Genomic DNA, 12966 nt, shown 5'->3' on the forward strand with positions numbered 1-12966 from the left:
AGGACCACTTCGAGATGGTGGCCCATTGACATATTTACCACAAAAAGTGTATAAATTGTACAAATTGGCTGGTTTCATTAGCATTCCCTCTGAATTTTGTACCGTTCCCCTCAATTTAAACTACCAGTTGTTGGTTTTCAAGCGAGGTATCTCTTGTGGCAAAACAATAACCGCAAGAAAATGATCAAATGCGCATAGTCAATCAAATACTCCAAAGAAATAAAAGTCCTTTAAAACGTATAACAAAAAGGAAAATATCATATGAATATGGCAGGTTAGAGTTTTAAAAAGTAGGTTTTGAGACATCTATCTTTCTTGAAACCTAACGGTTTACGGCCCTCAGTTCCCCTACAAAACTATTACAACACAATGTACTATCACCACCATTTAAGGAGCAGAGATGGCGCAGTGGTGAGAATAATCGCCTCACACTAATATTAAAAATTAGCTCATTAAAAAGAATTGCAATCATTTAGCTGATTTAAAAGTTCAACCAGTCAATTACAAATTTATTATAAGATAATCTAAGTTGAGATATAACAATTATACAATATACTAGTTCAACTAAAACTTTTAAAAGTTTATAAAAAACTAAGTTTGACCTGCTTTATCAGGATGAAGCGAAGTCCAGAAACGAAGAAATAAACTTATGTTTTAGCTGTACTTTGGGGCATAAAAGCATTTCCCAGTGTGTTTTCAAAATTCCTAATGCCTGGGGGTCAGCCTCGGAAGGGTAGGACAAAATTGCCTATTGTGTATGGAAAATTAGCAATATCTATAAACTACGTACTAAGACTACTTTGCCTTAGGTGAGGCAAAAGGCCACACGTGAAAGAAGTTTTAAATTATGAATGATAGTACAGCAAACGAGTCATATATTCAAAAACGCTTTCTGAAAACCAAGAAAGGAAATGCTTTGTGTGTCTTACTTTCGTCATCTGGACGATCATTGGAGTCACCGGCCAGCTATAACCTAATACATTCCTAAATCTTATTCATGTTCCGAATTAGATAAATTATCAAAAAATTCTACATCTCATTGGTTCCATAGAGTCTCTGAGTCTTTGAGGGGAATCCACTCCAAGATAAGACGGTGCTCTGCAAATAGCTGGGCGTGTGGTTAAAGTCTCCATGCTGGGGCCAATTCTTTTCACGTACAAGTTTTCTGTCCAACACATGTAAAAAAAGAGAAGAAAAATAACAAACCTGGAATGAGAGAAAAATTAAAACTTCGCTGCATTACTTTAAAAAAAACAATGTTTGCATCAAGAAATTCTCAGAAAGGGGAAAGTTTCATTTAGGGAAGTCACTTTCTTAAGGAACAAAGATACGCCATAGGCGTATGTTTACAGGTACTTAGGCCGGGGTTAAAACAACAATTGACCTTCGACTTGTAACTCCTTAACCGCCTCCCGCATTGGCGAAAAATCATATTTTGAGAAAATAACGCAAGAAATATTTACGCCCCTATATGTTCAAAGAGCCTTAGTTAAAGTTGTTGATGGCGGTGATGATCATCATGATAATGAGGATGGGGATCAATGATGACAACGATAGCGATGACGATGAAAGTGCTATGTGAGTAGAGATCCGCAGAATATATACGAACAAGTCGCATTTAACGGCCTTTAACTGCGACTTGTTCGTATTGTGAATCAAGTGACGCTGTGCAATCCACTGAGAGTTACGCTTGCGTATGGTAGTCTTAAACTGTAATGACGAAACCTGTCCCTATTACAACATGATAGTAGAAGCTGTACCAAATTAAAGCCTCTCATTTTAGTTAAAAAGTTGTCTACTCACATTTCCACGCATCTATTGACCTCCTGAAGCAAACTCCAGTGTGACGTCATCTCCAATGAGTACAAATGGTGCCCAATGTTTCACTTCGCCGAGTTCCGACTCGTCAGACTCTCTCATGGATTTCATGGCTCGGTTCAGGGCTTCACTGGCACTTCTTCCATCCAACAAATGCCGATAGAAACTTTTCATGAATTCCAGAGTCGCTTCGTCATTGATCGCCCACAATGACACGAGAACAGAACGTGCACCAGCACCCAAAAAAGCGCGCGCAATGCCAACCACGCCCTCAGCTTTGATCTCCCCGCGACCACTGTGACAGCAACTGAGAACAACCAGTCTTGCTCGCAGCTTCGTATTCAGCACATCGCTCATTTTCAGCAGGTAATCTGCATCCTTCGGCAACTGTGTTTCTCTGAAAGGGTTTGGTGCTAATGCGATTTCTCCCGTTTCCATGCGTCCATGTGCTGCAATGTGTACTAATGCCACAGAAGAGAGCCGTTTCAACACCTCATCTTTTGTCGCCCCCCTTCCAGTCAAAGGTACAGTGTTGAGTATCCGCCCAATCATTTCCACCTCTTCCCTGGCAAAAGGTAGCTGCTGTAGCTTTCTTCCATAAGGAAGGATAATCTCTTGCACCCATGGATCTCCCACCAGTAATGCTCCACTCTTATGATGATAATCTGCTGGGCAGTCTGCGATTAACTTGACACTTGTTAAAGATGGAATCACACGGATTCTAAACGACTCACTCAGGTACTTTGAATTCGTGTCCATCAGTGCGGCATAAGGAACCAGCCATAAGGGACCTTCAGGAACAATGACAATCTCATCTCTATCAATCAAGTCTGCAATGGGACCGACGATTATGTCATAAAATGACCTCAAAGCACTAGATTGAAGGTTCTCTGGACGAGAATGCGTCTCATCGGATCTTTCATTTTCCAGGTTTTCATCTTCCTCCTCGTTAAGTGACCGATCCTCGCACTGTAACCCGGCTCTTACACCAATGTCAGCAAGAGCAGTCTTTATTAAAGACTGAAAGAAAGTGGTCGCATCATCCAAATGCCCATCGCTGATTTCTTCACTCCAAAAATCTACAATTTCTCCTCTTTGAATAAACCAAGAAAAGAGTTGTCGCTTGTTCAGTGCAATAAAAATTGCATTTGACTGAATATGCTTTAGTTTTTCCGCAATAGCTTCGTCCGATGTGCACAAATCATTGTCAGACGGTGCAAGTCCATACTGGTATTCCATGAGATCATTCAAAGCCTGTGTTCGACCTTGTTCAACCGCTGATAAACCCTCTATTACCTTGTTTTGTTTCAGGAGTACGCACCATAACCTGGTGTAAACCGTTTGGTATAGATGACGTATGTTAATTTTCCACTCATCCTTAAGCTGAAGACTAGCTCTAACACCGTTCAATATTTTTACACTTGATAGATAGAAAGTTAGAGCGTCATGTAGAGAGCCTTGTGATTCAAAGATAGAGCCAATGTTCTCACATGCAACCCCTTCTCCGACAATGTCGCCGACTTCTTTCGTAATTTTCAGTTGCAGTTCATAAAAATGAACGGAGTTTTTGAAGTCTTTGAGGGCGTAATAAGCATTGCCAAGATTACCATAGGCGGATCCTTCTTGAGCTCTGTCACCCACTTCTTTGGAAATTTCTAGATGAATTTCATGATAGTGGATGGCCTTTTCGAAATCTCCGAGACTGAGATAATCGTTTCCAAGATTACCATACGCCCTTCCTTCACTAGATCTATCACCTACTTCCTTGGCAACTTTTAGAGAAAGGTCATGACAGTGGATGGCCTTTTGGAAATTCTTCAGACTATGGTAGGCGTTGCCAAGATTACCATATGCGATTCCTTCTTTGGACTTGTTGCCCACTTTCTTCGCAATTTTAACGCTTAGTTTATGGTATTGCTTAGCTGTTTTGAAATCTCCGAGATTATAATAATCATTCCCAAGGTTATCATACGCAGATCCTTCTCCAACCTTGTTTTCCATTGCTTTGGAAATTTGCAGAAAGCGTTCATGACAGCGAATGGCTTGTTTGAGATCACCGAGATTGAGGTAACTGCTGCCGAGGTTACCATACGCAGCTCCTTCCGAAGCCCTGATACCGACCTCTTTAGCAATTTCTAGATGAAGATTGTGGTAGTAAATTGATTTCTTGAAATCGCCAAGATTGTGATAATCGCTGCCAAGACATCCATAGGCGTGTCCCTCTCCAAGTTTGTCACCAACCTCCTTTACTATTTCTAGATAGCTGTTGTGAAAATAGATGGCCTTCTTGAAATCTCCGAGACTGCAATAAACCTTACCAAGATTACCATTCGCGGCTCCTTCTTCAGCCCTGCTACCTAACTGTTTTGCCATTTCTAGATGCAGTTCATGGTGGTGAAGAGCCTTTTCATAATCTCCAAAACTGTGATAATCGCTTCCTAGATTACTGTTGGCGCGTCCCTCTTCAGCCCTGTTTCCTACTTCCTTAGCAACCTTTAGACAAAGACCGTGATAGTGAATTGCTTTCGCTAAGTCCCCAAGGTTGTGGTAATCGCTACCAAGACCATTACACGCCATTCCTTCTAGCGTCCTGTCGCCCACATTTTTGGCAAATGTAAGACAGAGTTCATGGTAATGAAGGGCCTTTTTAAAATCTCCAAGAATAAGATAATCGTTGCCAAGATTGGTATATGCATTTGCCTCACCAGCCCCGTCGCCTTCTTCTTTGGCAACTTTTGCATGTAGTTGATGATAATGAATGGCCTTTTTGAGATCTCCTAGACTTTGGTAACTGTTGCCAAGATTGCAGCACGCGAGTCCTTCTCCAGCCCTACAACCTAGTTCTTTAGCAATTTGAAGACAGAGTTCATGATAGTATAAAGACCTTTTGAAATCTCCGAGGTCGTAATAATCATTACCAAGATTGCCATACGCACCTCCTTCTCCATTGCGGTCACCCAGTTCTTTTGCTACTTTTAGATGGAGTTCGTGATAGTGAATTGCTTGTTTGAAGTCTCCAAATCTTCGATAACTTTTCGCAATCAGGGAGAAGAGGATTCCCTGACTGGCTTTGTTTCCCGTTTCTGCAGCACGTTTTAAACCTATTTCAAAGAAATCCTCCAGACCTTCCTTGGAAGCCTCATTAAGGGGACTGTCACTCCAGTGTTCATCTACAGCCTTGCTTGTCTTTGAATTGACCTGTTTGACACAAGAATAACGTCATCTTTTATGTTTTTTTCGTCTATATATCTCTCTGTTTGTTAAAAACTCGATTATGAGAGGCCTTTCAGAAGCACTGCCGTTCACAAAAATTAAATTTGAGCATACGATCTCAACTACGTCATTGTCGTCGTGACGACTTCTTGGGAAGACATATATCGACTCTAATAGGTACGGAGACAAAATTGAAGCCATGGAGTCTGCCAGAGAGTTTCTGTATTTTTTTCCCAACGCTGTTATTCTAACCGCTAAAATGCCGGCCTATATACAACAATCTATCCAAAATTGTATTTCGATTCATACCTTTTTGGCCGGGAGAGGGATTAGAACTCAAACATAACTAAGGTCCGATTCAAATAAAAGCAAATATGCTTTCTCGTAATAAAGATATCTACATGTGACATTTGCGTGTGCGAGAACACCTTTCAAATTGTGAGTTGCTCAGGTAAACATTTTTGAACACAATTCATTAAGTACATAAACATTTATCTTTACGAAATTCAAATTCAATTCCAAAACAAAATCGGATGATGATGAAACAAAGGGCCAGGGAATAAAGAAATTTTAAATATTCCCGTTTGCTTGTCTTGCCCCCAAACGTGTTAAAATTTTTTTTTATGTCTTGTGGTGGGCTCAAAGAGAAAACAGGTAGCTTTTCTGAATGATGTACCTGTTGGCCTTTCCCGGTTTGACGTTTCAGGTTTTTCTCCTTTTCTTCTTGCTTGCTCTTATCCAATTTATTTTCTTTGTCAACAGATTTGCGTTTTATATCCAGCAATGTCTTGTTTGTCTTGTTCATCTTATTACCGTCAAGTTGAATAACACAATTCTCTTTGCGTTTGCTTTCGTTGACCGTCTGTCAAGCCTACCATAAAGGGATTTTATATTATGGGTAAATGTGTTGAGCTATTGGTTTACGTTATGAAGTCATCTTCAACATTGTTTTGTTGAATTGTCCCAGAAACTGACTGCTATAGTCTGATAAAGACAATTACGAAAGGATACTGCTAATCCTTTGTCGCACCAGGATAAGGCTTCTTCATACAGACCAAGCTTCACACAAGCACTCGCTCCTAATATACATTTAAAAAGTTTTGGAAGAGAACATAAATCAGTAATACATTAGAGATAGGCAACACGAAATTAATTCCTTTTTCGGCTTGCTACGATTCTATAGAGAACTATTAAGCTGCTCTTTGGAAGTTTATGATTTGGCGACTACTACCATTTATGCTTTTTTTTAATTAGTATTAACGCAAGTAAAGTCATTTCCAAAGGGAATAAATTATTCTCTGTCACTTTAATCTCTAACCAGCATCTGATTGATGGCCTCTAACTGTCATCCGGGACATCGCAAAGCAGGTTTTTAATCCATGTAAGAAGAGGGACTTGCCTCTTCACTGCTTATACGAAGATAAGTCAAAATTATTTTCTCTCCCTCCCTCACTTTTTTATTTTGTCTCTGGATGGCGGGTGTATTACAGTTGCACAACAAGACACTACTGAAATCATTCATTCTCTTTGTAACGAGGAACAGGTGTTGTTTAATCCAATGAACTTTACCACTCAGCTTGCTAAGCATGCGCGGTAGACAAGAAGCACGCGAGCAGATTGTTGGGTAATGCGAAAGAAAAACCTGTCCTGTTTCCGTTTTCCTCTTGGATTTCTCTGCTACTTATCAGAAAAGGTTATAAGAGTGATAATAAATCTCTTATTAGATATTGTGGTGTAAAGTAGCACTGTATATTTTTATTCGTCGTTTGAATTTAAGTGAAAACACAGCACAACTCGTAAAAATACAAAGCGATACTATACAAACACGAAATAAAAATAACAATATACACAAAAATGACTTTATTAAGTGACGAAGTATTTGGCACTGTAACGCTAATTGGGGACACTATAAATCAGTGAAATAAATATACAAGCTGAACATAACATATGTTAAAAATCCCAACTGGTGGGAGGCACCCAGTTGTCTATTCGAATACAAAGCGTGTCCTTGAATTTTAAAGCGGGGCTATTGTGAAACAATTCAAATCCAAGTGGGCAAAGTGGGACTTGAATCCGGGACCTCCGCATCACAGGTCCGGCGCCCTAACCTGTACCAGGCTACGCTGCCTCCCTCAATAAGAAGCAATGATGTATTTCATGCAAGAAAATGAGTAAAAGACCTCCTGGGTAAGTTGTTGTGCGAAGAGTAAATAAACCCTTTCCTCAATATATTTCTTATGCTACTAGTTGGGAGAATTCACCTCAAAAGGAAAACATGTTTATCTCTTGTGATCGTTTTCTATATTCTAAGTGTTTAAACGAGCAGTTAAACTGAAAGGAGAAATTAGATTCTGATCACCATTGGGGCTCAAAAGGTTAAACCTTACCTCTTTCAATGGCTTTCGTATAGGTTGGTTGCAATTCAATTGCAGCTCTTGCATCAGCTATTGCTTCATAATATTTTCCTAAGAAAGAAAGAGACGAAGATTGAAAACTAGACAAAGTCCTCATATAACACAATAGCTAACCCAAGAAGATTGAAATATAGTAACATTTCTATCGAGTGCAAGTACCTCTGTAGATCACGCAAATACAGTTGTTCCAGTGCAAGCTGGGCAAAAATTATCCGGTAAGAAATGATTCATAATGTATAAGTAACGTGGGTCAACACGTTATCAGATGGATGCAGTTCTTGTAACCACAATGTTGCCACTCTGCGCGCTCAATAAAAGACTAATAAAATGCACAATTTAAATATACCCGGAAAGAAGCAGGACGGGGTTGCTCCTTCTTTTGCTACTGCGCATAGTTTTTGCGCATCTCGGGATGGTGGGAGAAATAATCAGTTTCCTATGGATTGTGCCTACTATCTGCGTGGTTTATGACTAATATTCGGGAAAAGAAGACCTTAGCCAGGAATTTGGGATCCAAGGTCCAAAACGTGAAGTATAAGTTGTTTGAAATTTGGCAATTTTTTTTATAGAAGTTATGGCGATTTTCTTCAGTATAACGGTTCTATTATTTACAAGAACAGTGAACGATTATAAAGCTTTATTAAGAAGGCTGAGATATCGCCGACTTGTAATGAAAAATCGGAACTCTACCTCTTTTTCTCCGAGTTTAGGATTTTTCTTTCTGGTGCGCAGTTGGGGACTGGCACTAGTTATAAGTGTACGACGATTTTTAAAATTTTGTTTACCGTCAAAGATTTTGTCAATAAAGTGCCACAAAACACTGCAAAACATATTGTCACAAAATACCATCTCTAACAGTCCCTTAGCAGCAACTCTTATACTGTTAGTCTACCCTTACTGCGCCTTTCAATAACATGCGGACTCTGAACTTCAACCTCAACGAACGACTCGCCTGTTTGACAGCTGTCAATCAAAATTACATCGACAATTAGCTGACCGACAAAGTTGATCGAAATCCGCCAATCACAGCGCACGAACATGACCTTTGACCCCGTTAAGCCAACCGTTTTTGTTTTCTTAGAGGTCCGCTGCAGTCATTGACGGCAATGAAAAGCGTTACGGTTGGTGAATCTTGAACTTCAAAGCCCCCATGTTATTGAAAGGCGCAGCAAGTTCCCTTTATACTAATAACTAACCTAAATTGAAATAAGCTGTAGCCCTGTTGTTGTACAGTTTGGCATTCAGGTCATCATCCTTGCAATTCACTTTAATTCCTTCCGTGTAGAAGTCTACGGCGTTTTTGAATTCTTTCTTTCTATACTCATTGTTGCCTTCGTTCTTATACACTTGGGCTATTGCTAATGAACAGACAAGACATTGCAAAGGTAAACAGTGAAATGACCCATTAATATATGTTAATACTGCTGCGATCGATTTTAAAACAGCTTACACTTTTTTTTAATTAGAATCATTTTCATTAGAACGTTGTCAGAGGCTACGATGAACTAGAATTTTAGAACATACTAAGAACATTACCCAAGCTGAACATTTTTATTTTGACCAAATGTTTTTTAAATGAACAGTATAAATACGGATAAAATAATACATGTAAACCTTCAGGCTATATACACCACATTACGGCACATATTGCTCTTCAAGGTGTGTTGGTCACTTCCGCATACCGTATCCGATTTTTTGATATACTTTAACAAATAACTTAAGAACACTTAAGAACTTTTTCAGGCTCAAATAGCCAAAAAAATAAGAAAAAAAAAAAAGGTTTATTTCAAGGTAGCCCAATTGTTGACTATGTATTTCTTACCGCTTACGGTTTCATCGTCAAAATCCAGTTTTACTTCCCCAAGCGTTGTGATATCGTTTTCTTGCTTCTCGTCTGCTGGGCTTTCAGCCATAAGTGATGAGAAAGAAGCTTCCCTAAGTCTGAAAATTTGTTAATATATATAAAAAATTGTTTCATTGTGAAATTTTTACAAATTCAGTTCAGAAAAACGACAACAGTTTTGATTTTGAAAACATGTTTCGACAGCTCCTCTGTCATCATCAGCTTTAAATCGTAAAGTACAAAGTTGAATTTATAATAAATACATACAAATGCTAATGAGAAAAGAAAAAAAAACTATAACAGATTAATGAAAGAATACATGACAATGTGTGACTAGAAAGAGAGTTTCAAGTTAACATGGTACAATTGTTGGTTTAACCAACCAATTTAAATATAAATTTTAAACTCTTATTTTAACTTGTCCACTGCTATCCAGACCTTTGGACAAATTCAGTTTAGAATTCTAAGCACCCTTCCACATTATAATTTAAACTTTGCTCCTGTTATCACTTTATTAAATTATTATCTAACTCAGGCTCGATTTGGTTTACTTTTAATTTGAAGATGATGTTTCAAAAAATGTTTCAAGTACATGCACTTACGAGTCTTTATTCAGTGCAGTATCCACAGCCGGCTAAACGATTCAGTAGTAAGGGTTAGTCTCTAAAGAAGTTGTGGTGCTGCGTCGGTGGGGAGTAGAAACGGATGTTTGGTTTATCAACAGAGTTGATAACTAAAGGTAAATTGGCCACCGTAAAGAGATTCAAGCGCTGACGTTTCGAGCGTTAGCCCTTCGTGAGACCGAATCTTTCTGAACGATATCGAAAGAGCTCCGTATCACTGCTGTTCAGTCACATTTCTGAAGTTGATCTTATTGGATTGCTTTTAATTGTAGTCGATCATTATCTCGAGGAGGGAGAGCTAGATGTTGAAAAAGCATTCGGCTTTTTGGACAGATTTTATTAATTTCGTTTTCCAAGGGGAAATATGACGCTAAAAAATGCGAAAAAAGGTCTACTCAACTAGCATTTTCGTCATGCAGTAAAACCAACATTGCTATCGCTTGTTTTTGTTTTAAATTGTTTATCGAAAACCTCTGTTATTAAAACTTTCTGCAACTTAAATATTCAGCTATGAAAGCATCTGCACAGATCAATGTGTATTAGCTTACACAAATTTGTCTTTAAAAGTACAGCACGATGTGGAAACACATTACACAGAATTTTAATTTGGGTGCCCCTGTAGTATAACATTGAATTATGAGTCGGACTGCGACATTGGTCGGCTGCCACACTTGGATTTTGTTATTGGTTATGACTAGAGCAAATAATCGCATATTTGCTTTCCAAGAAAAGTCGGACGGGCTGATACTACTTCCCCCTTTTCCTAAAAAGTATATTTTAACTGCTGATGACGTCCGCGTCATCGGTAAACAGACCACGAGCGAAACCAAAACCAAACCTTGTAGAGCAACTGTGTACTCTTACAAGTATGATGTACTGATCATTCTAAGGGCTTAAATTGTTGATCTGATCAATGCATGATTTATTGTCATTATTCCCTCGCGTTGCACTTCCTCTTGTACATCCAACAAAGTGTAGGTAGGATAACATCAAAGGACTTGTTAATCAGGAGCACTCAACGAGAACATTGAAGCCAGATAGTTAAAATATTGCCTCCTGTATTTCTCAGATCGTTTTGTTCCCGTTCACAGAATATTTTTGTGAGTTAATGCAGATTCGCCTGTTCGGATGGCTTTGCTTTAGCTGACAATTTGAGCTGCAGAAAGTTTTAGGAATTTTAATTTTATTCCCCGAATTTACTTGTTATTTACTTCTTGTTGTCGGTTTTTACGAAAATGCTAGCGGAGCTTTTTTGTTCTTCACATTTTTAACGTCATATTTGCCCCCTCGAAAACGAAGGAATTAGTTTTCTGGTGTTGCAAAATTTTGAGCTGGTATTTTGCCGAACGAACACTGTAGATTTTCTTCACGACTAAATCCTAATTTCTGAGGCGATTAAGGCCATGCAGAAGAGATATTCACCGTAATAAATCATTGGGTTGCCCAGGTTATCATACATACATGAACGTCTAGTTTTGACTCTTGAAGCCTACTCTACCATTCAGTTCTCATTATTCTTCACTTGGTTATAACAGCTGGGCTGCTTGGCGTTTAAATTTCAGAGACAAAAATCCTTCTTGAGTTCTAGTTTTCATTTTCCATTAGATTTGTTTTTATTTTCTCTTAAAAAAAAAAAAAAAAAAAAAAATTCCGGGAAGACGCCGCTAAAATGCTCGAATAATGCTTAATGTTTTAATAAGCTTCAATAAATGCTCACAAAAAATGCTGTCTGATGTACAAAACAGCGGCACGCAATTTAACGATTCAGTTTCGTTGGATATTCTGTTCGGATAGATCGCCCTTAGAAGTTCGGATTTAAGTCAGAAAGAAAAATCTACAGTTTTATTCGGTAAAATGTCAACTCAAAATCTCTTAAAACTGGAAAACTAATTAATAATATAAACATGACTGTGTATAATTTGCAGTATCCGAACAGTTCAGTGCCTTTGTTGGTTTGACTGCACATGTTAGTGAGAGAAATGGGGTAGTAAGCTAGAGCATTACAGTGGATCATGGAGAGCCAAAGCATGATTTACAGAAGCCTACCAACCCAGATGTGCTCGCTTAAATCTTACTCTCTCACTTCAGTATGGACATCATGCCATCATTTCTAGACACTACAGTTTCCAAAACGTACCTGGGTAAAGTTAACTCAACACATTTACTGCCTAGCAGGTTGCTTGCAAGGCTTGCTCGAAGGTCTCTTCGTTTGACGTATTGCAAGTTGGGCTCCCTAATCCCTAGAAACTTGACAAATATTGTGATCGAAACTAGGGAATGATATGCTTGATACACTTTCTCGTTTAGTTTTTATATGCTACTGGAAATCTCGTTTGATAACTTTCATTTTCCTATTCCGGTTTGCAGTAAAGTGTCAATTTCTAAAACTGGTAAAGTGATTCGATATTTTAGCTGGTATCGAAAAGAGGAATTTACCTTTCGGGCTTAAATCAAAACTTTCGGTTTCGGAAGTAACGCTCTGTAATACAATTTGTCACGCAACCACTTAGCCTCGTCTCCAATCGTCGTCAGCGGGCACCCAATGTTTCAAATTGACGGGAAAAAATAACGGAAAAGGATAGCTGATTAAGCCCCTCTCTCCAGTGTCCACCCAAGCGCGCTGCTTATTTCCTCCCCAGCCCCCCCCCCCCCCCACCACCCCCTGGGGCTACTTGCGCCCATGAAAGAGGCATCTGCGGAGGAGAGTGGCTGCCCCTGTGTCATCTGAGATAAAAAAAAAAAATCACTACTACTTCATACTTTTTAATTTTTGGCTTGCGGGACTCAAGATGTCTAATTTATCTTTGTCTTAAAATCATCTCTTCAGTCGTGAGATGTGTCACGTCTTTTCGTGAATTAAGCCAACAATCACCTCGTTTTGAGAAGACAGACCCAGAAGCAGCCCTTTTTTGGCATACAGACAGGCTGCTGTATTTGTTTGAGGACTCTACAAACAATTCGCTCATTACTGAAGTTGCGTCCTGTGCGCTATCGCTAATCTAGTCAGAATTCCTTACACAGTTTCTTGCTGAAAAACTACTCAAATGGGTTCATT

General features: G+C 38.9%; 1 protein-coding gene across 1 annotated transcript; it reads right to left on the bottom strand.

The window, feature by feature from the left end:
* Positions 1-496: 496 nt before the first annotated feature.
* On the bottom strand, positions 497-10253 carry LOC146475141 (uncharacterized). Its single transcript, XM_085116113.1, has 7 exons — positions 9268-10253; positions 8642-8803; positions 7419-7496; positions 6043-6110; positions 5708-5836; positions 1804-5016; positions 497-1165 (listed from the first exon to the last, which is right to left on the bottom strand). Exons 1-6 carry the CDS (start codon positions 9356-9358, stop codon positions 1816-1818), a joined length of 3729 nt encoding a protein of 1242 aa, XP_084972239.1. The 5' UTR covers positions 9359-10253; the 3' UTR covers positions 497-1165; positions 1804-1815.
* Between the last annotated feature and the right edge of the window lie 2713 nt (positions 10254-12966).

The sequence above is a fragment of the Pavona decussata genome, unplaced genomic scaffold (assembly GCF_977016875.1).
Source record: "Pavona decussata unplaced genomic scaffold, jaPavDecu1.1 SCAFFOLD_85, whole genome shotgun sequence".
NCBI lineage: Eukaryota > Metazoa > Cnidaria > Anthozoa > Scleractinia > Agariciidae > Pavona > Pavona decussata.

Bases quoted from the DNA above. Each gene is read 5' to 3' on its own strand.
- LOC146475141 (XM_085116113.1), bottom strand. From the start codon at position 9,358: ATGGCTGAAAGCCCAGCAGACGAGAAGCAAGAAAACGATATCACAACG. The intron at 8,804-9,267 runs GTAAGAAATACA...TCTGTTCATTAG, and splicing joins TGACGATGAAACCGTAAGCG to CAATAGCCCAAGTGTATAAG. The intron at 7,497-8,641 runs GTTAGTTATTAG...TTTCTTTCTTAG, and splicing joins TACAGCTTATTTCAATTTAG to GAAAATATTATGAAGCAATA.